This window comes from Mizuhopecten yessoensis, unplaced genomic scaffold, assembly GCF_002113885.1.
Source record: "Mizuhopecten yessoensis strain PY_sf001 unplaced genomic scaffold, ASM211388v2 scaffold5459, whole genome shotgun sequence".
Classification (NCBI taxonomy): domain Eukaryota; kingdom Metazoa; phylum Mollusca; class Bivalvia; order Pectinida; family Pectinidae; genus Mizuhopecten; species Mizuhopecten yessoensis.
In genome coordinates, this window is record NW_018406060.1 from 92,732 (window position 1) to 117,033 (window position 24,302).

Sequence of the window (24,302 nt, forward strand, 5' to 3'; positions counted from 1 at the left end):
ATAGCTACAACAGGAAACTGTAGCACAATCATTGTCTCCTCTATAGTCCATAGCTACCACAGGAAACTGTAGCACAATCATTGCCCCCTCTATAGTACATAGCTACCACAGGAAACTGTATCACAATCATTGCCTCCTCTATAGTACATAGCTACCATAGGAAACTGTAGCACAATCATTATCTCCTCTATAGTATACAGCTACTAAAGGGGACTGTAATGCGATCTTTGCCTCCAACTAACATAGAGGACTGTAGCACGATCTTTGCCTCCACTGTAGTATACCGCTACCATAGAGGACTGTAGCACGATCAGTGTCTCCCCTAGAGTTTTTAGAGACAGAGACAGAGACAGACAGAGAGACACAGACAGACAGACAGACAGACAGACAGACGAAAGCATTGGTACAATGTTCCAGTTATCCCTCTATAAAAAGAAACCGCGTGCACATCGCCATGTTTTATCTAAATCTAACAAAGGAAAGGTTGTTTCAGCAAATCCGGTTTTATATCTAGATGACGAACAGAAAAAAATGGAAACAACTTTTATAAACGTGTTATATACGTATATGTTATAGACAGAGAAAGAGACAGAAAGAGAGAGATAGAGAGAGAGAGGGGGCGGGGGTCTTTGTTGACTCAGATACTGTATGATAACGAGTGAAATTGAGATTTCTCAGGTATGAAATACGAATCGTTCACGCAAGTATTGAATTCGAAATCTACATCACGAAATACTGACTCATACATACATTTTCATTGTACCATTTCGATTAAATTTCACCTCTTGCGTTGTTTTGGTATAGAGAACCTGCATGACTCATAATGTTCGAAATCTGAACGAAGCATGTCAACTTTTATATACATTGTACACAAAGCGACATTCTCTGATTAAAAACAATTAATCAGAACATTTCGGTGAACATGTGTGTCGACAATGAAACCTTGAATTTCGCAGATTGGTGGAACGAGTCGCTCTATACCACATGTAATTATGCTCCAGTGCTTACAATGAAACGCGATTGTTTGTGCCATTTCTGCGGTCATTTCATTTAAGGATTCCTGTCCCAATGCACTGTGGTTTTCCCTATGTACAGTAACCCCCCCCTTAACGTCCGTTCAGATGTAACTGAAGCACAGTTTGGCCATATTTTGGACATTTCCGCTGACCGGGTAGCTCAGCCGGTTAGGGCGATATAGTACAACAATTTGTAAGTCCATGGTTCTATCCTTGTCCAGCTCTGCTCAATGTTTACACGCAGAACACTGTTTTTGATGACGTTTTGTTTAGTTCATCTTAATTGTTTCTGATAAAAGTCCCGCGAGGTGTGGCTTTTCTTTTCAGAAATGATTTATCAAAGGATGCCTAAAAATTAGTATCGAACACTCCGTTACAGTTTTTGGCAGTGGTACAGGTTTCATTAAGAAATGAATCTATCTTTAGTTGATTCATGGGGTGATGAATTGAATTGGTATCGAGACAAGATTTAATCCTAATATTTTATATAAAAGAAGTGTTTAACAAGGGGAACCGATATTGGACCTTGTGCAAGTCTACGTATGGACGTAATGTAAGCAATAGAATCCATCATTACAGTGATGTAGTGTATATTGATATTTAAATACAGTTATATCACCTTATATGTTATAAAAGATGACAATATTTATTCCTTTATCCTCTTTGGTTTGGATTATAAGCACGTGAAGGTCGGTGATTTGTGATATTTGCCCCTGTGTTACTATTTTTGGAAAAGAAAAGCAGGTTTTAATGTAATATTCTCCTTATGACGTCACTTTAATTACAACGTCACAATGATTTCTGCAAATACAGTAGTTATTACTTTTGGCGATTCTATTACGTTACGTCTTGTTTAATGATAAAAACAGCATAATTACATATCTAATATAACAATTAAGGACTTTTACTTCGGTAAATACGTGGTTATATAGACCTGAATCTATAATAACCTCGACTTCGTCTATAAGTAAATACATCCTTTTCAGGTCCACGTAACTAAAGAGGTAGTCCGAATTATTCTGACGTTTGATCGACTTTTTTTTATATCGGTCTGGCGTTAATCGACGCCAGACCGATATAAAAAAAAGTCGATAAACCGTCAGAATAATTCGGACTACTAAAGAGGATGCATTGGAATGGTTACAACTCAGCTTCCAGTCGGATACCCTCATGATTTTCCCGCAGAGACATTATGTGTGTTGTCAGAAAAGCCCGAATGGTTGCTTTGTCCCAAATCAGGGTTATAACAAACAAAAATATATTACTCGGGTGTAAATTGAATATCATACTAATAAACTCTTATTGAGGATTGGAAACGAGTGCTTTAGAGACAAGATACAGAAGTTTCCACTAAAATGAAAGTAAGGTTCTAGGGTACTTAATACATTATATAAAGTTTTTTCACCTTTTAAATGTGTCATCAGTTTTTGAAAACCTTTCAAACGTGTCATTAAATCGTGTGTACCTTTTAAAAGTGTCATCAATTCTTGTAATCCCTTCAATTGTGTCATCATTATTTTGTACAATATGTTTACCAAATGATTAACCAAGTCCTAACTCATCGTTGACCAGATATTTTAAAGTGGAACTCTTCTCTTAAGAACATAACCTTCACAATAAGGTACATGTACTATACATCCTTAAATGGTTGTTAAGTTTTTGAACGATCGAGAAAAGAAGAAACCAGTTCTGGAGACTTTCTATAGCATTTTTTTCTCATCAATTTCACATAATGAACAAAAATAGCTTTTTGCTGTCTACTTATCGACACAACCGAAACATCACACACCGGGAAGGTATAGGTTTATTTACTGGACATAATAAAAGGACGTTCAATTTCATCTTAAGTACAAAACGGCCTACACTCAACACAATAACTTGGCCTTGAGAACGCCGTTGATGCTGTCTCATTAAAACCCCAGTCTGTCATCCACACAGGTGACACAACCTGTCCGACTGGTTTTCACTGTAAACACACTGGCGACATGGTACGTGTCCACATTACCATAAAACGTAGATTTACTCAAATGTCTCCCCCAATAAAAAATAACAAGTGTGCAAAGTATATATATAGGTATGTATGTATGTAGATAACTTCCACATAAAATCAAAACATGGATTGCTATCGAATTTCAAACGCATATTTTTCTCAAAAGTATCATGTGGATTTTTTTTCTAGCAAACATACACAAGTTAACGATATGAAAGCAGACTAACTTATTCTATTTTCTTACCTCATATAAAGATATCACCGAACGCTAAAGCAAAATCTAACCATAATTGCAGTCTCCTAAATTCTGACTGGTCGCCTGTTTAAGGTCAGCTATCTTCTGCCCTTTCAAGGGACCGAGCTGTATGTATTATATTAATGTTCCTAGTAAAATTCAAGAGCTTTTAATTTTCTTCTTGTGGGATAAACGGTTTTCTGGAAATACTTTCGCCATATTAATCACGCTGGCTTTTTAAAAGCAATAAGATTGCAGTAAAGTTAGTCACAACCTAAAATCCGTCACATATACAGTACATGCTTATATATTTAAATTCTGTATGCTTGGCCCCTGGACGAAAATGACAGTTATTTAAGGAATAATTTTCTAATTTAGTCAGGTTATGAGGTAATAAATTCAATTGCGCACGTGTAAATTGAATAGATGTCACACGTGTAAATTGAACAGATAGCACACGTGTAAATTGAATATGTCACACGTGTAAAATGAAAGATGTCACACGTGTAAATTGAATAGATAGCACACGTGTAAATTGAATAGATAGCACACGTGTATTTGAAATGATAATACACGTGTAAATTGAATAGATAGCACACGTGTACTTGAAATGATAGCACACGTGTACTTGAACTGATAGCACACATGTGCTTGAAATGATAGCACACGTGTAAATTAAATAGATACCACACGTGTACTTGAAATGATAGCACACGTGTACTTGAAATGATAGCACACGTGTAAATTGAAATGATAATACACGTGTAAATTGAATAGATAGCACACGTGTACTTGAACTGATAGCACACGTGTACTTGAACTGATAGCACACGTGTACTTGAACTGATAGCACACATGTGCTTGAAATGATAGCACACGTGTAAATTGAATAGATAGCACACGTGTAAATTAAATAGATACCACACGTGTATTTGAAATGATAGCACACGTGTACATGAAATGATAGCAACCGTGTAAATTGAAACGATAGCACACGTGTAAATTGAATAGATAGCACACGTGTACTTGAACTGATAGCTCGCGTGTACTTGAACTGATAGCACACATGTGCGTGAAATGATAGCACACGTGTAAATTGAATAGATATCACACGTGTAAATTGAAAAGATAGCACACGTGTAAATTAAATAGATAGCACACGTGTACTTGAAATGATAGCACACGTGTACTTGAAATGATAGCACATATGTACTTTAAATGATAGCACATATGTAAATTGAATAGATAGCACACGTGTAAATTGACTAGATAGCACACGTGTACATTAAATAGACACCAAACGTGTACTTGAAATGATAGCACACGTGTACTTGAAATGATAAAACACATGTGCTTGAAATGATAGCACACGTGTAAATATTATAGATAGCACACGTGTAAATTAAATAGATACCACACGTGTACTTGAAATGATAGCACACGTGTACATGAAATGATAGCAACCGTGTAAATTGAAATGATAGCACACGTGTAAATTGAATAGATAGCACACGTGTAAATTAAAAAGATATCACGCGTGTACTTGAAATGATAGCACACGTGTAAATTGAATTGATATCACACGTGTAAATTGAATAGATAGCACACGTGTAAATTAAAAAGATATCACGCGTGTACTTGAAATGATAGCACACGTGTACATGAAATGAAAGCAACCGTGTAAATTGAAATGATAGCACACGAGTAAATTGAATAGATAGCACACGTGTACATTGAATAGATAGCACACGTGTACATTAAATAGATAGCACATGTGTACTTGAAATGATAGCACATGTGTACTTGAAATGATAGCACACGTGTACTTGAAATGATAGCACACGTGTACTTTAAATGATAACACACGTGTAAATTGAATAGATAGCACACGTGTAAATTAAATAGATAGCACACGTGTACTTGAAATGATAGCACACGTGTAAATTGAATAGATGATGAGGCCATCAGCTGGAGTTATCACCTCTTAACCTGACCAAAAAAAGAAAACCTTTCTCTCTATTTACAGTATTTTTCCGTGAATGGTTCTGATTCATGAGTCTTATCATCGGACAAAAACTTATTTTCAAAACATATTAACGTGCTATTCTATTGGTTGAAAAAACAGCCTGAAATTCGCATTCGCGTTTTATTAACTTCGACCACATCTGATGTTGTCATACAGCCTTAAACTATAAAATATCGCAAAACTTTAAAAAAAAAAACAAAAAAAAAACAACACTCTCAACCTTAAATCAGGCAATGTCATAAAAACCACAAACCAGACATGTAGCGTTACCTTAAAAGTATGCAGAGTTTGCAGTGCCATACAACCTTACCCAGACAGTGACGCTTAACATTAAAAACATTACCTATCACACGAAAAATAGTCGATTTTTTTATTTAAATCCGTTTCCGTCATTTGGCCCAAATGTTATATCTGACCTTGAGGGTTCGCACAGACAACATGGCTGTTATTGATTTCATGTTTGAACGCATTCGAAACTCCATGAAGATTAATCCTTGGTTTTCTGACGGAAAACTTATTTGTTGATTGTTCCCGTAGACTGAAGTCGATACAGCGGATACACAGGCCCGGGGTATTTTTTAATCATTGTTAATTTGGAAATTGACCCAAAATAACTATGCCTTGTGACCTGAGTATGTTTACAACATATTTCAATTGCAAGAATTTTTATTTAACGTCGCATATTTAAATCAATAAACACTGTAGTGCTATTCTTGCCACAAACAATGGATACAAATAAGAAATAACATGGATAAACAGGGACATTCAAAGCTGGTTAAGAAATGGCAAGCAATATCTTCTCAATTATTTTTAAGTTAACTAGCCGACATTTTTTTTTCTTCTCTATACTTGAAATTAGTTGCAAAGCAGACTAGTGATATGTATAATCATCAATTATAATTGATATTGATAATACGTGATTGGTTGATGTAGTTCGTACCTCCTGATATACCTACACATATGTATAACACCGACTGTCGGGAACATAACACACTTTTGGTGACACCTCAAAACCAGGGTTATAAATGTTTACAAGTATAAAGCGATTCCTGACTTTACCGACACCCGCCTTTCAAGACATTCTAATTTCTATATAATTTGACTTGACCCCAAACAATTGTATTCTCTGCCTTTAAATCTGACTTTAGATGTTTTGGTTTGGTTTGTTTGTGTATTACGTCCTATTACTTAACATGTTACAGCTATGGTCATTTAAGGATGTGCCAGGTTTTGGTGACGGAGGGAAGCCGGAGTACCTGTAGAAAAACCACCGACATCCGGTAGGTACCTTGCGACTGCCCAACGCAGGCCTCGAACCCGCGGCCCAGTGACGGAGGGCTAGTGATCGTAGACTGTACTTCTTCAGTTCCACGATCGCTATGTGACCTTAGTTGGGCGTAACCCTTTCCATAAAAAAAAAGAAGAAAACGGAGAAAAAAAAAGTTTTACTGCGGTATCTTTGCTCCGAATGTAAATTTAGTGCTGCTGAAATCCTAAATTTCGCAGTTGTGATTATCTCGTGTGACTGTCTGTCTGGGAATCTTTTCCGGCACGCGCTAATTGGCATGTTTTGTCTAAATAAGCATTGAATTGATGTGGTGTATATCAAATACTGTCTTCGACAAGCAGACATAGTCAGACAAAATGCAAAGTCTCCAACCTTCGCTCCTCCCCTGGGCATAATGTCATTGAAAGCCATTAAGGAAGTGACGTCATTGCGTCATTGAGGCATGCGTGTAGAACGACAAGTTTACAAATACGTAATTACTCGATATAAAATGTACATTGTTGATGGCGATTGGAAGTGTTTGGTGATAATACAGGAAAGCGTACGAATGCGCCTCACTTACTCCTAAGTAACGTATTTTAAGCGGAAACCTTTTGAAGTAAGCTAGGCTTAAGTTTCCATTCTGGTGTGCAGACTCCGAGACTGGGAAGGACGAGATTTAATGTTAAAATACATTAACCGAATTCTACAAACACGTACGCTCCCCTGCAGAAGATTCACCGACATTTTATCCAGTTACGTTTACTTTATTTCCCATTAGCAGACCCCATTGTCTAGACAGGATGATGATTTAGTTGATTTTATTTGTTGAGAGACGGAAATGAATCGCAATCGAACAGTTTATATAAATATGGTTTGTTTGTTAATTAGATGATATGATGACGGTGTCAAGAGACACATCATTACATGTAGCAATACAGTTCACAGATATCAATGTATAAAAACTATGAATTGCAATCACCATAGCAGATACTTCCGTTCATATCCCCGTTATAGCAGATAGTCCGTAGTTCAACAAAGAGCTTGTGTGGACTGGGGTCGGTCGGGGGAAGGGTTGGGTTTGGGTTATGGGCTGGGGTGTATGTGGTTGGGATGAGGTTAGGTAAGTGGTAACATTAGTCGCCTCATGAGAGGTTTGAGTGGTCACGTTAGTCACCTCATACAATCATGCATAAATATAGGCCTGCTACTTTCTAAACCCGTTGGTATCATATCCATGATATCAACCTAACAAAAGCGATGACAAAGCAAAACAGAAAACAACACTGATCTTGTACTAGGCGACACAAACACACGTCAAAGAAACAAAGTGTGTTGTAGTGTTACCCAATGACGTCACGACACTTGTATTTTTGGAATGGCGTCTTTTTTTCGAATTATAGCGGAAACTAGATAATCTGGCCTCCTATTATCCGGAACTCGCTTTTTGTACGCGTATGCTCATGCCGAACTGGTCGACGGCTGACTTGTTCAGCTCAAATCAATGGTTCGGTCGTAATTCGAGAAAGCATTTCAGAAACTTGGTCTTCCCCACTGACCGTCAATGTACTGGATTTAGATAGGTCTGCTTTTGTTTTACGTCCTATTAAAAGTTGTGGTCATTTAAGGACGTGCCAGGTTTTGTTGGTGGGGAAACGCCGGAGTTCCCGGAGAAAAAGCACTAACCAACGGCCAGTACCTGGCGACTACCCCACGTAGGCCTCGAACCCGCGAACCAGTGGTGGAGGGCTCGTGGTAGCAGAATGTCAGACGCCTTAACCATTCGGCCAATGTACTGGACTATTTTCAATAATCAAAAGCACAATAACCTCAATTAGCCCGGGCAAGGTATCTGAAGGATGTGTGAATCTCTTACTTTTATATGTATGTAAACATGGTTATAGGCCTATAGATGTTTGTAATTCTGCTATGTAAATAATAGATGCAGGGTTCGTTTACTCTCCATTGGAGAAGCTATTAAGGCTTGTTGTTCTGACCGAAATATCTATATACGACCAAGCTATACATTGATCTGACGATGTTTCAGCGTAATATTGAGTAAACATCGCCATTTTCACCTCAAATGTAGATCGACATGTATATGGGAAGTATATTGGCCATTGTATTCCGATAATTTCTAGAACTACAGTAATGGTTGATACACGGAGTCAGCTCTACACATTATCGACAATATCACTCTCCAATCAATTGCAACGTTTTTGTTTACGTTCCTTTTGTCAAGTTTGGTGATAATCATGCTTGGGTTCATTCACTAGATTGTAATTGTATATATAGGATTAAGGTCACCTTCTAGCTTCGTGTTAGAAGGATTTTCCCTTCGGCTCAATCGGTAGAGCGCCGGACCCTGGTTCAATTACCGGTGTAAACACACTGCCCTCTTAGCTGCGGTAATAGGGGCCGCGGTTGCCGAGTGGTTAAGGCGTCTAGCATTCTGCTACCACTAGCCCTTTATCACTGGGTCGCAGGTTCGAGTCCTACGTAGGCATTCGCCCGGTACTGTCCGCAGGTCGGTGGGTTTTTTTCCTGGTTCTCCGGCTTTCCTCAAACCTCGTCCACAACCTTGCACGTCCTTAAATGATCATAGCTGTTAATAGGACGTAAACCAAGAACAAATCAAACCAAACAAAAGCTGCGGAAACAAAAAGATTAAAACGATCGAACCTAGAAGCTACGATTCCTGCAGCTAACTACCCTTGTGGTGACAAGGACTTCTGTTGAAGTGGTGTTCAGAGGGCGAAGGGAGTTTGGCTTGGTTTGGTTTTATGAGTTTAGCGTCCTATTAACAGCTAAGGCATTTAAGTTTGTGCCACTAAGTGATTGTAATGTATGCGCACATATTGGAGGCGGTATTTTGGCGTTTATGCCTCCTTACGATAGCGCGGGTCTGTTGCCGATTTTAGAGTGCTATCTCACAGAAATACCATGTGCTGAGGGCACCTAGCAGTGTCTCATCCGGTCATATTATACTGACAACGGGTAATTACGATTACCTTTCATGCTGGGCGTTTAACGGAGAATATCAGTTGTCATTGTTAAGGCCATTGCCTTCTCGACTTATGCGAACAATCAATGTTAATACCAACAGTATGATATTGCCAATCAAGGCGCAAGGACAACAAAAAGGTTGTTAGAAATTAGGGAGAAAATATAAAGATTTCAAATGATGCAATAGGCGTAGTAGCTATATTTGGTAGCTTTTGTATCCCAAAGTAAAGTTCACAAAAGTAAACCCCAATTCTACAGGGGGTTCCTAAATCATCTGCCTCTCACAACATGTAGTGGATAACAGCAGATATATTCTTTTCTTAATCCGCGGCATGCAGGTGTGAATAATGAGGACCAGTGTGGCAGATTTTAATATACTCCCTTTAGCTCAATTTGAAAAGCGACGGACTGGGAAACTGGTTGCTGGTTTGATATTGCCCAATGGAAGCACTCTCCCCTGTCACACTAGCAATGAACAGACGTCCATTCTTTATCAAACAATTAAGTTGGGGAGAATGAGGTTTGCAGTAAAACATATTTCGCCTAACTGTTCATACACATGAATGAATAAATGAATGAGAATGGCTGTGTAAGCATTTCGTGCCAAGCCAATGAACCACCGCCGACAGTGTTCTCGCCATGTTTACCCGCCATATTTTACCCTGTCGTCTGCCAGTAAGCGCCGCGCGGACGTGAGGAGTAATGATATGTCCAGTTATCAATGTTTTATGTGCGAATGGGTGGTCTTACGTCATTTCTGCTTAATATCAGTTCGAGTACCGATATACGACCTCACAGAGCCAACATTAATGTACACAAGTGAATTGTAATTGGGAGAGGCGACGGTTATGCGGATCGATAAACGTATAGATGTTTAGGTCCGAACGAACACCAGTTGCTTGCTTGTTTTCTTGCATGATTGATTGACTTGCAGTCGCCTGATAGGTTCTTTTTTAAAATGAATTCGTTTAAAAGCTTTATGAGCCAGACCGGTGGAAACAAATCGTGGGATATATAAACTTATTTAGAGAAATAAATAAATTGATCAAATTAAACTTCATAATACAAACAAGTTTTCTACCAAAATTCAAATACGTTTACAGTTCCCATATTGGAAATCTCCGGTAAGTATACCACCTAACTCTTAGCGGGCCCTGAACTAGAATGAAGAACACCACTGTGCGCACAGCCATAGTGTATCCAAGGACAACGAGGATTACAGCGGAGGGGCAAAACAGGTTGTAGCCCTCTCAGGTAGAAGGAGGAACGACGACACAGGAGGTTGAAGCCAGGGGTCATCAAACTACAGGGTCACGACATAGAAGCAATAGCACGTGAATCAGGACAACACTCATATTAAGTCAACTCCACATTGGCAGACAGCATGGAAGATGTCATCGATGTGAATAGATTCGGTCCGGAGGAAGGAACCAGCTAAAACATCGAGAGAAAAAATAGTCGCCAGCAGGAGAGACATTCGAACTCTAGTGAAGCAATACACAGTTGCATGCGAAGTTTAGTATGATGGCATGTCTGAGCTACGAACCGTTTCCAAGAACAACCGAATATACATCAAAAAGCGAAGGTTGGTTGGTTGTACCTAGTTAAACGTCCTATCAACAGACAATGCCATTTAAGGACGTGCCTCCATGTGCGTTGTGTATGCGTGCTTCTGTGTATGTGTGCTTGAGGTATGTTGGTGTATCTGCCTCATTCTGATGCCGACTTTAGAGTGCTATCTCACTGAAATACCATGCCAAAGGCACCCAGCACAACATTCCGCCCTGTCACCCTATACTGACAATGGGTGAAGCAGCTGTTGCCATTACTCTAAATGCTGAACGTTAAGAAGGGGACAATAACGAACGACCATTTTTAAAGACTTTGGTATGTCCCGGCCTGGGGACAGAACCCATTACCTCTCTCGCCTGGGCGAACGTTCAACACATTAAAGCAAAAGGTGACGAACTGCCAAGCAAAGGCGCAAGGAAACAAAAGGCAGGTAAAAAAGAGAGAAATATAAAGAGCCAAAAGCCAAGGAAAGCAGAAGAAAGGGAAAGATATAAAGAAGAATGAAAGGTTTACTGTTTCCTGTTAACGTTTAGCTACAAATGTCCTCTTTAAATGACGTCAGAGGAGCGATCAGTGATGCCTGACGACTATTAACTTAGTCAACCCTTAAGACACATTTGAGTTCTTCTAGTTCAAAGGTTGGAATAGATCATTTTGAAATTCCAGGGGTGGACGAGTTAAGGTAATCAGGAAAGTGAGATATAACTGTCCAAGGCTTGAAATGTGATTGTGAAAGCTGCTAAATGTACAAATTTTGGAATGATTGGAGAATAACAATCACCCTAAAAACAAAATTAAATAAATCACCACTCAGGTTGTCAAACTTCATATGGTTCTATAAGTAATAGCTGGCGTCACAACGTCAGATGTCGGAGCCTTCACAACGGCAGACATCAGTAGCGTCTTGAAACATTTCATCAGTGGCATCACATTGTCAGACATTGGTGAAGTTACAACATCATTGGTGTCGCAACGTCAGATATCGGTTGTGCCACAACATCAATGGTGTCACAACGTCAGACATCACTGGCATCTCAGCATCGAACATCATTGACGTCACATCGTCAGACATCGGTTACGTCAAAACATCAGTGGTGTCACAACGTCAGATATCGGTTGTTGGTGTAACAACGTCAGACAGCGGTGGCATCACAGCATCGGACATCATTGACGTCACATCATCAGAAATCGGTGACGACACAACATCAGTGATGTCACAACGTCAGACATCGGTGGCGTCACAGCATCAGACATTATTGACGTCACAACGCCACACATCCGTGGCGTCATAACGTCAACATTAGTGGTGTCACAGCATGAAACATCATTGACGTCACAACGTCATTGGCGTCACAGCATCATACATAATTGACGTCACAACGCCAGACATCGGTGGCGTCACAACGTCAGACATCAGTGGTGTCACAGCATGATATATCATTGACGTCACAACGTCAGTGGCGTCACAGCATCATACATCATTGACGTCACAACGCCAGACATCAGTGGTGTCACAGCACGAGACATCATGTAGTGCTGTCACAACGTCAGACATCTGCGGCTTATGGATGACCAGCAAGACGGTTCAGGACTTGGGAATGGCCTTCCAAGATGGGGTACCCCAACTATATGTACAGTACTGGCCATAATCGCAGGCTTCACAAAATCTGATCGGTCGCGGCCTGTTCGTGTCAATGCATGTAAACAGGTACACGTGGCCGATCAGAATTTTGGAGACTGCGATTATGGTCACTTTAAGCAGACTTCCCTAAAATATCAGCTAGTATAGGTCGCTTTCGTTTATCGCGATCTTAATGGATGAACTGGTTTGACCAGCGTTGAACGAATAGGCCCAGTGTTATGTATTAAATCCGGATTGTTGGTGTGTGCTCGTTTCTAAATATTCTTTAGTGATCAGCACATCCGGATGCATAATTATATTTCCGGTGTGATTCGAAAGTGAAAGTCGATCACAGTGACCAATTGATACATTCGAGCAAGCATTCATAGATGAGAAGAGGTTAATTTTTAAACGTACATCAAACGATAAATGTGGTAAGTTTTAACATACGTATGTTCGATGATCTAAAGTGAGGCCAAAACTTATTACCTCGCATGTTTACACAGGTCCACACACGATATGTCGCATTTGTTTACAAACAGTCGATGTTGGCCAGCAGCATCATAAACATGACCGTTGAAAAGTCCGTGATGTTATTGTAAATCAGCACATATTAGGGTATTTCGACAAATGTATATACTTCCTCATATTTACTAAATTTAGTTTATTTGGAGGTTTTCTATTATTATTACTAAGGTTTGCACTGTCAATTTACAAGATAAGTGTTTACACGAAATGACAGTTTTTTTGTTTTAATTTGTGATATGTTTTTGGTCAAACTTTCTAGACCATATGACAATATTTCCAATTCAAATTTGAAATTTAGAAAATATGTGAAATCAAGTTAATTGAAAATACCTCGATTGAAAAACCCAATATTAGTTTATATACCTGTTTGGTATAAAACCATAGTCTTAATTTGTATGATCATAATGCAAGCATTGTAAACATGATAGGATGAGGTACATGTAATGGTCAATTGTGTTTCTATATAGATAAAATAGGATCAGGACTTGAACTGAAGGGGACTGCGGGAGTGAAAGGATGTCGGACACTGACCATTTGAAGTCTGACCTCACCAAACTCTTTCAGGGAAAAGCAGTACCAGTAACCAATGTGGATATAAGTAATGAACGATCGGGTGAGTAGCATCACAGGTCACAAGCACAAGTTTTTATTCTTCCAAAGAAGACATAAACAATTTTTCATTATCAAAATAATTACGTAACGGGAAAGAGAATAGTGTGCTTCCACCAGGGATCAAACCCTCGATCTCCAGGTTCCTAGTCGGACGCTCTACCACTGAACTAAAGGAGATTTCCATCTAGCTCAAAGCTAGAAGGCAGCCTTTTAGTCCTATGTAAAATTAAACCCTGCCACAAATATATTAACATATATATATTTATCATAATTGCTTTAAATTGTTTACATGCCTCAGGTATTTTTTTGGGATGCAATATTATTTGGCGAAACATGAACTGCTTATTTGCAATTTTGCTAAAATGTCTGTGTAATTAATAGCTAATTCAGTTAATATGTTGTTTTCTGAGATAGAAGTTTCCAGAAGAAAAATATGTGGTAGTAAACTTTGTTGCAATGTCAGATTGGTAAATTTTGATTGAAATGACAGAAATTTCACTCACTTCATAAAATATCTAAATATTATAGCACTCACTAGTCTGATATGCAGTTGGATACTACACACCAGTGTTTTTGAGTATTATTAAAACAGATGTCAGATTATTGCTGTTTATTGGAAGTGCATATCCCCCTATTACCTGACATGCATATCTAACACCCAGTAGAATGGGGAGATAAAAAGTATCTTGAGAATGACACATCAAATGTTATCCCTTGAAGTAAATACATTTTTGAATTATTTGACTGGAATGGCTGGTATTTTCTTTTTGTTATCAGATTCCTTTGAGCCTGTGACAAAGAACAATGTGGGCTATATTGTCAGTGCCGTCATTATCAACGACGTGGGACAGATCCTCATGATGCAAGAGGCAAAATATTCATGTTATGGAACGTGGTATCTTCCCGCGGGCCGCATGGAACAGGGTGAAAATCTCCAGGTAAACACTTCTTCAAGATCACTAAACATGAATTTGTGTCCATCTTTTACTTCAGATCTTTTAAGGGAAGAAATTCTGTTTTTTTCGAAAACTTTTCGAAATTTAAAAAGGACAATCTGGAAGTCAATTTTGGCAATTTGATTGACCAACATTTAGACCAACAGTAATATTAACATCATATGAAATATCAATTTTATGTCTACTTCAATGAACTTCATACTGTATTGATTTGGATAAAGATGCCTATATATGTCCACAAATATCCTTTTCAACCCTATTAAAATGTACTATCTTATAGGAATCTTCTTAACAGAAAAAAAAATACTGGTGATAAACATTGCTGATTGTGGTTTCTTCAGGAAGCGGTCATGAGAGAAGTTGAAGAGGAGACAGGTCTGACATTTCAGCCGACCTCCCTGATTGCTGTGGAGTTTGGCTGCGGGACGTGGTACAGATTTAACTTTATTGGGCACGTTACAGGTAAGGAGCTTCACCTACAGTACCTGTAGGACAGGTTTAATTAACTTTTCCGACAACTGAAGCTATATTTCTGATTGCTTATCTTGCAGCCAACTGGGGCTGGGAAGAATTTTAAGCATATCCTTTTGTACCCCTTGTAACAAAGTTAGGGATGTATACTGGAATTTGGTTGTTGGTCCATCAATCTGTCTGTCTGTCTGTAGACACAATCTGGTCCACAACATTCCTCCGACAGTTTTCAGGCAAATTTTACTGATGAAGTCTAAACACTTTAAAAATCATGTCAAGAAAACTCACCCAGAAGCAGTTTCGGATAAAACAATTTCTTCGGAAATATACAACCTTCAAATAAAGGCAACTAAGCCCAAAAAATGGAAACCATCACCGGAGGCTTGCACTATGGACCAACTTAAATCGGCCACTTTACAGATTGTTCAGGATGTAACAGACTGCAAACAAACACTCACCATTTCTGTGCCGATCGATTTATCAGAAGACCCGTACCTCAGCGATTCAGATACAGACACAGATTCACCACCTATCTACCATAACTATCTAGAATACGGAGACAAAATGGTCACATTAAACGATACCATATGTGAAGATGAAAAACCTTCTTACCTATGCGACGTACAAGTTTCCGTTTACAGTATTCATGGACTATTGAACATTGTCTAAATCAATAACCAGTAATACCAACATAGGATGGTCTGTGTTTATTAGCATTTCCATTTTGGCATCATGTTTAACAACAATCGACTTTGATCTGTTATCTAACATGCCATTTGCCATTTTCCGACAATTTCAATTGTATATCACATGATTACTTAACAATTACTATGATGTCACATGGCGAACCGTAACTTGCATCTCAGCTCTGTAAACGATACTGTAAAATTGTTCTGATGACAGTTGGCCTAGCCATACGAAACATGTAAACCAATTAAAACCTACCTTTACAGAATCCTTGGTGTTGACGCTCCACCACTTACCTATTTGTATTGACCTCCCTTTGGTGGAGCTCTACTTGAATACTTCGGTATCCACCTCGGATCCCTACACCGGTACATTAACCCTTCCAACACTATGCAACTTTAGTAGGCTCTACCATGCTTTGATCTGGATGAGTCCATTATGGTCTACAGTGATGAAAGGGTAACTGACCACTACCCACAGGACGTTTGATCACCTTACCTAATATAATAGTGTTGGTTTACCAATACCTTTATTCCTTTCTACACTCCAAAGTAATGCACCTACACTTTATATTTTGATCCAGTCATTTTAATGGGAGTTATGCCCCTTCTCTAATATCTCGTTGAATAAATTTTCATCAAATGTGCACCTACAGACATTCTTGATCATTATTTATGAATGGAACATAGTTGTGTGCTCATGATTTATTTTGAATTTCCATCATTATATAGAAATTATGCTCCTTATCTCATTTTCCATTTCTAAATGTTGTCCCTTTTTGACTGATATTTATACAACTTTGTACACATGATCATGATCATACCCTAGGATAAGGTGTGCTTGTGATTTATTTTAGACTTTCATTTTTTGATATAAGTTATGCCCCTTTCTGATTCCCATTAACCAACTCATAAACTTTGTTGAAAGTTAATTCCTAAATGTTCATGAAGTGAAAAAAAGCCAATAGCTTGGTCAGTTATAGTTTCCAAACTTATACCGTAGTTTACATCACAGTGTTGCTTTTACAGGTGGAAAGTTAAAAACTCTGGAGGAGAAAGACAAGGAATCTCTTCAGGCCGAGTGGATTGACTTTGTCAACATCAAGACGAGGACGCTTAAACTGAGGTGAGTTTGTTCGCCTGGTCTCTTGATTCAATATATATAGCTCCACTTAATACATTGAAATGTGTTGTGAAAATCTCTTTCTTCACATGTTTAACTCGTTCACCCCTGAAGACACAATTCAAAGGTTGGAATAGTTCATTATGAAATTTCTGGGGTGAACGAGTTCAAAGCTGTTGTTAAATTACTTAATATGTGTATACCTATGTTTGTCGCAAGAATAGCACTACAGTGCTAATGTTATTTTGTTTGCGACGCTAAATAAAATGTCTTGAATCTTGATGAGCTCAGCTCTTATTACCATTGGCTACCTACAACAGAACATGATAAGGCTTTTCATTGTAAGTGAACGTGGGGAATGAGACTGCCATGGGTGTGACGGGGAGAGAACATTCTAGAAACCTGCTGAAATATCACTAAATTCATCACATTTTAGGCAAAAAAAAATGAAGTTTTTTAATCAGGTCAAGCTCAGCTGTACATTGTCTGTTTACCTTATATATATATTTTTGAAATCTGGAAGAACTCTGGTTTTGCTTGTTGAATGTTTTTTTTCTGTTTATTGCAGAAGCCCTGATATCATACCACTCATCAACATAGCCAGAAAATACCACAGCTTGGGCGAGGACTGTCGACATCCTCACAACATGCCAGCTCTTGTTCCTTATAACCGACTTATTCACAGAGTGATGCTCGTACACTGTTCATTTGGTGGGTAAGTATCTCTGACTGCTGACAACAGTTAATCTTTGTTATCACAGACTAAAATATCTTGAAGTCGATTTTGTCTCGATGCGTCTTCGAAATCTAAGGATTTCACTTCTGATATCAAGCACCTACACTGCACTCTTCAGATTTTCTCATAATGGTTTTGTCATTACTGAATTCTACATACTTGTGATCTCAGGGTATTGTTTTGATAACAGATAAAAGTGAATCGCATGGTAGTGTGAGGGTAAGCAGTTGACTGGCTCAGAATATTTCTTTGATAATCTTCAAAGTACATCAGGTACCACTGTCTATCTGCAGCCTTGCATTTAATCAGTTTTTGATATCCAGAACCAATACAATAGCTAACTGTGACTGATCGATTTTGTCAACAGAAAATTCAAGGATACAGAAAAATATATCAAGAGGGGAAATTTTGGCTTCAAAGATGGTACCAAGGATAAAAAAAAATGAATTGAACAATTTTGCATCCAAAGTCAAGGTTACTATAAAATTATAGAAACTTCTTGCCACTGAACAAATATCCATCAAACTTGATTCTGATATTATTCTGAGCTAGTTCAAAACGAATGCCTTTCAGCATTTTTACACCAAAGATCAAAGGAAAACTGTACATAATTTGAGTGTACCAGGTAATACAAATTTAAAATTTAGATCACCTGCTTGAAGGGCAAGAAAGTTTATGTCATGGTGCGACGTCTGTCGTCCGTCAACTTTCCCGAAGAATGGAGAGGCCTAGAGTCATGATATTTGGCTGAAAGCTTCGTTGGTAGTATCCGGACAAAGTTTAAGCACAAAAATGTCCTTGACTAACTTTTAAGGTCACAGGGATCAAATGTGTCAAACACTTCAAACAACTTCTTCTGAAGAACTGAAAGGTATAGAATCTTCATATTTTCTGGTGGCTTTCTTGAATAGAAAGCCACAAGAGCACGACAAAGTTTGAGATTGAAAATTACCTTGACCTACTTTCAAGGTCAAAGGGGTCAATTATGTCAAATACTTCAAACATTTTCTTCCAAAGAACTTAAAGGTGTAGAATCTTATTATTTGGCTGGTAGCTTCTTGGGGTGGATCCAGACAAAGTGTGCGAGTGAAAATTACATTGACCTTCTTTTAAGGTCACAGGGTTCAAATATGTCAAACACTTCAAGCGACTTCTTCTGAGGAACTGAAAAGTATAGAATCTTAATATTTGGCTGGTAACTTCTTTAGATTGCGAATAAAAATGACCTTGACCTACTTTCAAGGTCACAGGGGTCAACAACATTTCAAACGATATGTTTTGAAAAACCGAGAGGCATGTATTCATAAGATTTGGCTTGTAGCTTCTTCGGATAGAGCCAACAAAGTTTGAGAAGTGAAATGACCTTGACCCACTGACAAAGTCACAGTGACAAATATGTCAGACACTTCAAACATCTTCTGAAGAAGAACCAAAAAGCATAGAATCATACAATAATATTTGGCTGGTAGCCTCAACAGATGAAGCCGACAGAGTTTGCGAGTGAAATATTTGTAGTACAATATAATATTTAATGAGAATATTTAATGAGAATATTTAATGAGAATATTTTGCTATGACTGCTTAAATATTCAGGTGAGTAATACAGGCCCTCTGGGCCTCTTGTTCCAATAGAAAAGCCTGCTCTTATACGACCCTAACTTTTTACCAGGACAGTACACCCCAAACAAAGAAACCAAAAGAAAGAATTAAAAAATCCACATTTCATTCTGTATGCCCATAATCCATTTTCATCTCTGAAAACTCAGCCTCGGAAAGCTATTTATTTCCGTTGTATTTGTTGAAGGGACATCCTGGTGCTGACCACTAATAAGGAGGGGCTACATCTACCGACATGCTATATCTCACCATTTGATTTCTCATTCAAGATCACCGTGTTTGCAGTGATAAAGGTTTGTATTGTTTTATCAATCCCAAAATTCATCTTCAGAATCTGATTGTTTTCAGAAATTAAGGTTTGTACCGTTTGGTTAGCTTTTGAAAGAGATTTCCTTTTTCAAGATCTTTGTGTTTGCAGTGATAAAAGGCTATCCATACCAAAATTTGCTAACAATCAGCACATGAGCTTCTCCCGTGAGATCTAACATAAGAGAAAAATATGATCATGTTTGCAAAAGATCATAAAAATATCATTAAAATAAAAATGATATCTTCTCATTGCTCCCGTTTACTGATATGTCGTGTCGGGAGCGACTCCAGGATATAATTATAATCAGATTGAGATTGTTTGTTTTAAAATTAAGTTGCTTTCCAGAATTGCATTTTTTATAAATCTGCCTTAATTTACATTAACAATGTCGAATGACATTATCAAAGATGATTTGAGATATAAAACTTGAATTGTGCATTTTACAACCAACGATATCAAACATCTAGTAGACATTAACACTGTCTGCATCAATATGCAAACGTTTATTTTCATTCATACTAACCTAAATGTTGTTTGAACAGGAAGCTTTCGGGGCATCAGAGTTTCAGCTGAAAATGAAGGGCCTGATATCTGTGGAACACCAGGGGGCTCCAGCAAGCAACAAAGATGGCCTGTGTTTGACAACTCTACAGGTATTGGACGGGCCTGAAACAGAGCCCCCTCCACGGTCCGACTCCACGTATCAATGGGTGTCCCTCACACAGCTCGACTCCGACCTCGGTGACCAGCTTGCAACCCGATTAAAGGAGAACGGATGTGTCCCTTTAATTGACTTATAACAGAATGTGTGATAGTGCACATGTCACTGACTAATATTAATGTTGTAATGACTTCAGTGATAAATATCTTGTGATAATGGAAAAGGTGTGTGTCCCTGATATTGTGATTATAGAAAGTGGGTGTGTCCAATTCTGTGGTGACAAAGTGAATAGAAATAGTGTGTGTCACTGATAATGGTGAGTTCCTAATGTTGTGATGACATTAAAGTGGGTGTGTCCCTATTGTTGTGATGACATTAAAATGGGTGTGTCCCTATTGTTGTGATGACATTTAAGTGGGTGTGTCCCTATTGTTGTGATGACATTAAAGTGGGTGTGTCCCTATTCTTGTAATGACATTAAAGTGTGTACTTACTTACTTACTGCCCTGTACGCCCAGTGGCGTGTAGGGCAGCAACGTGGAAATTTGGAAGTAAATCCAGACAGAAAATCTGGGTAGATGGAACTCGTCAGCATAGACACAGCAATCGTCTAAGGAATGGAAAATCCTGACAGAAAAACCTGACCCACCACGTAGGAGTTTAAGCTTAGGGCTAACAACCCCAACTTATAAAAAAAAAGCTTGTTACAGAAACAGCATTAAAGTTGGTGTGCCCCTGCTAATGTTTGTGATGATAAAAATTAGGTTTGCATAGCTGATAATTGAGTGTTCCTAATGTTGTGAAGATGGGGTGGGTGTGCCCCCAATATTTGTGATGATAGAGATTGGATGTCTCTATTCTTGTGATATTGGTGTCCCTGATGTTGTTATAATAGAAAGGGTGTGAGTCTCTAATGTTGTGATAATAGAAAGTGGGCGTGTCCCTATTCTTGTGATTAAAGAAAGTGGGTGTGTCCCTAATGTTGTGAAGATGGAATGTATATGGGTGTGCTCCTAATGTCTAATGAAAAATGATAGAAAGTGGGTGTGTCCCTTCTACTGTGATGATAGAAAGTGGGTGTCCCTTCTCTTGTGATGTTAGAAAGTGGGTGTGTCCCTTCTCTTGTGATTAAAGAAAGTGGGTGTGTCCCTAATGTTGTGAAGATGGAATGTATATGGGTGTGCTCCTAATGTCTGATGAAAAATAATAGAAAGTGGGTGTGTCTCTTCTCTTGTGATGATAGAAAGTGCATGTGTTCCTAATGCTATGATAATATTAAAATGGGTGTGTCCCTATTGTTTTAATCGAAGAGAGTGAAATTATTGATATTCCAAACTAAAATCACTTGTAATGAGGTTAAAAAAGATAGTATAAAGACAAAGAAAAACTAACACAAAAAGAATTTGTTAATTGAAGATTGTTTTTCTTACATTTTGAATATTTATGTTAGCAATTTGTTCAGCAAATCATCCTTTTAACTCATTTACCCCTGAAATTTCATGATGAACTATTCAAACCTTTTGTAATTGGAAGAGTTCAAAATGTCTTCAGGGGTGAGTGAGTTAAATAACGGGCCCTGATGTACTCGCTGTATAAGATATTGAAGAAGCATTTTTGTAAGGTCTTCCTTAGATGCGTGAATAGCTATAAACTCTATATACATTGTATATCAACAGAACCAGTCGCAGAGATTTCCTCTGGCCGAGTCTGAGATGTGCAGATCTCCCCTATCTATTTTGTACTTATCTATACTGTTTATGTGTCTTTGTCACTGTCCAGGTATTAAAACTACATTTTAATGTCGATGATGTAATGTCTTCTATTCCTAAAGGAATTTTAATTTATTTTAAGCATGAATTTTGTATTTAAGTTATATAGGAATGACTTAGGTACACCCGCCTGTTACTGACGAGCATGGTACCCATATGGCGTTACCAAGGTGAGGAATGCAATGAGTTCTCTCCCCAGGCTGTGACTTACCAAAGTCCTTGAAAATGGTAATTGTTATTCCCTGCTTAACATTCAGCATTTAGGGAAATGGCAACAACGGGTTTACCCGTTGCAAGTATAATGTGACCGGGCGGAATGCTGTGCTTGGTACCTACGGCATGGTATTTCAGTGAGGTAGCACTGTAAAGTCGGCATCAGATCCTCGCTATCACAAGGAGGCATATACACCAACATACCCTGTGTCCAGAACACATACACATATGCATGCACACACATGGAGGCATGTTCTTAAATAACCTTAGCTGTTGATAGGATGTTAAACCCTGACAACAAACTAACCAACCATCTGATGTTGCGTCTATTCTTGACATTCTTAGGTGCAAATCTATACTTATATTTAACATGATTTCTTGACAGTTTGATCATGTAGTTCTATGTATCCCATTTCTACATTAGAACAGATATATATGACAGTCAGATTCACATTCAGCTGTTGGGGATATGGTATATCCACATAATATGGACGGACAGAATGATTAGCCCTTCCCAGCAATTTTTATCCCTATTTGTGTTTTTTTAATTTATGATATATTTTTAGTTTTGTATACTGACAACTATATGAGTTTTTACCTTTAATTGCGATATGTGAGTTTCATCATGCAAATCTTGGCCATGAAGCACTATACATGTAGTACATATTAGGCACATGGGTAGAGAGCTTAGATATATAATCTGCTTAAATCATTAAATATTTTACAGAAACTTATGATTTTCACTATCATATACATGTACATACAAACATTGAGCATTCATTACTTAAAAGAACCAGTGCTACTTTATACATGTACTTTGTTATTTTCTAATGTGTAGTTACATTATAAGCTTTGTAAATTAATGTATTTATATTTTGTGTTCACATTATATTTCTTGTCTCTACATGTGATATTACCTGTCTGTGATAAAATAAAAACATATTCAATTAGTTGAGATTTGTTTGTTCATTGTGAAAGAAAAAAAAAAGATTATGAATACCCAGTAAAATATTGATTTTCAAATGCAAATAAAATCAAACAAAGCTACCTTGATCCATTTCCAACTTATTTTGACACAGTATACAAATATACATTTACATTATACAGAATTAATTCACTGCAATGCTTCATGGTTTTTAGCTCACCTGCCTGAAGGGCTAGTGAGCTTATGCAATGGCCTGGCGTCCATCCTGCGTCCGTCATCAGTCAACATTTCTTTTGAACTGGCCTAAAGTCATGATATTTGGGTGATAGCTTTGTTGGTAAGAGCCCAACAATGTTTGAGAACGAAAATAACCTTGACCTACTTTCAAGGTCACAGGGGTCAAAAGTGTAAAATACTTAAAACAACTTCTGAAGAACTGAAAGGTATAGAATGTTAATATGTGGCTGGTAGCTTTGTTGGTAAGAGCCCAACAAAGTTTGAAAGAAAAAATGACCTTGACCTACTTTCAAGGTCACAGGGGTCAAAAGTGTCAAATACTTAAATTCTTTTTCTGAGGAACGGAAGAGTATAGAATCTTAATATGAGGCTTATAGCTTCTTAGGATAGAGCCCAACAAAGTTTGAGAATGAAAATGACAATGACTTACTATCAAGGTAACAGGGGTAAAACATGTCAAACACTTCAAACGAACTTCTAAAGAACTGAAAGGTACATAATCTTAATATTTGGATGGAGCCCAACCAAGTTTGAGAATGAAATGACCTTGACCTTGATAGACACTGCATGTGTTCCTAATGCTATGATAATATAAAAATGGGTGTGTCCCTATTGTTTTAATCACAGAAAGTGAAATTATTGATCTTCCAAACTAAAATTACCTGTAATGTATTAATTTTCAATTAAGCTTTTTGCAAGGTATGGTTTTCATTTCAGAAATAATT

General features: G+C 38.0%; 1 protein-coding gene across 6 annotated transcripts in view; it reads left to right on the forward strand.

Annotated features, from left to right (window-relative positions):
• Positions 1-20,717, forward strand: part of LOC110450686 (8-oxo-dGDP phosphatase NUDT18-like) — a 98,376-nt gene extending 77,659 nt beyond the window's left edge. Inside the window, exons 1-8 of one of the 6 annotated variants that reach the window (XM_021498315.1) lie at positions 6,470-6,547; positions 13,729-13,874; positions 14,651-14,811; positions 15,171-15,291; positions 17,016-17,112; positions 17,678-17,824; positions 19,650-19,755; positions 20,315-20,717. In XM_021498315.1, coding sequence (XP_021353990.1) covers positions 13,778-13,874; positions 14,651-14,811; positions 15,171-15,291; positions 17,016-17,112; positions 17,678-17,824; positions 19,650-19,755; positions 20,315-20,572 — 987 coding nt within the window. In that variant the 5' untranslated portion in view covers positions 6,470-6,547; positions 13,729-13,777 and the 3' untranslated portion in view covers positions 20,573-20,717. Of the gene's footprint in view, positions 1-6,469; positions 6,548-12,601; positions 12,729-13,021; positions 13,168-13,257; positions 13,366-13,728; positions 13,875-14,650; positions 14,812-15,170; positions 15,292-17,015; positions 17,113-17,677; positions 17,825-19,649; positions 19,756-20,314 lie in introns of those variants that run through there. The other 5 variants (XM_021498319.1, XM_021498314.1, XM_021498317.1 and 2 more) reach the window with 5 other exon arrangements.
• The last annotated feature ends 3,585 nt before the right edge of the window (positions 20,718-24,302 follow it).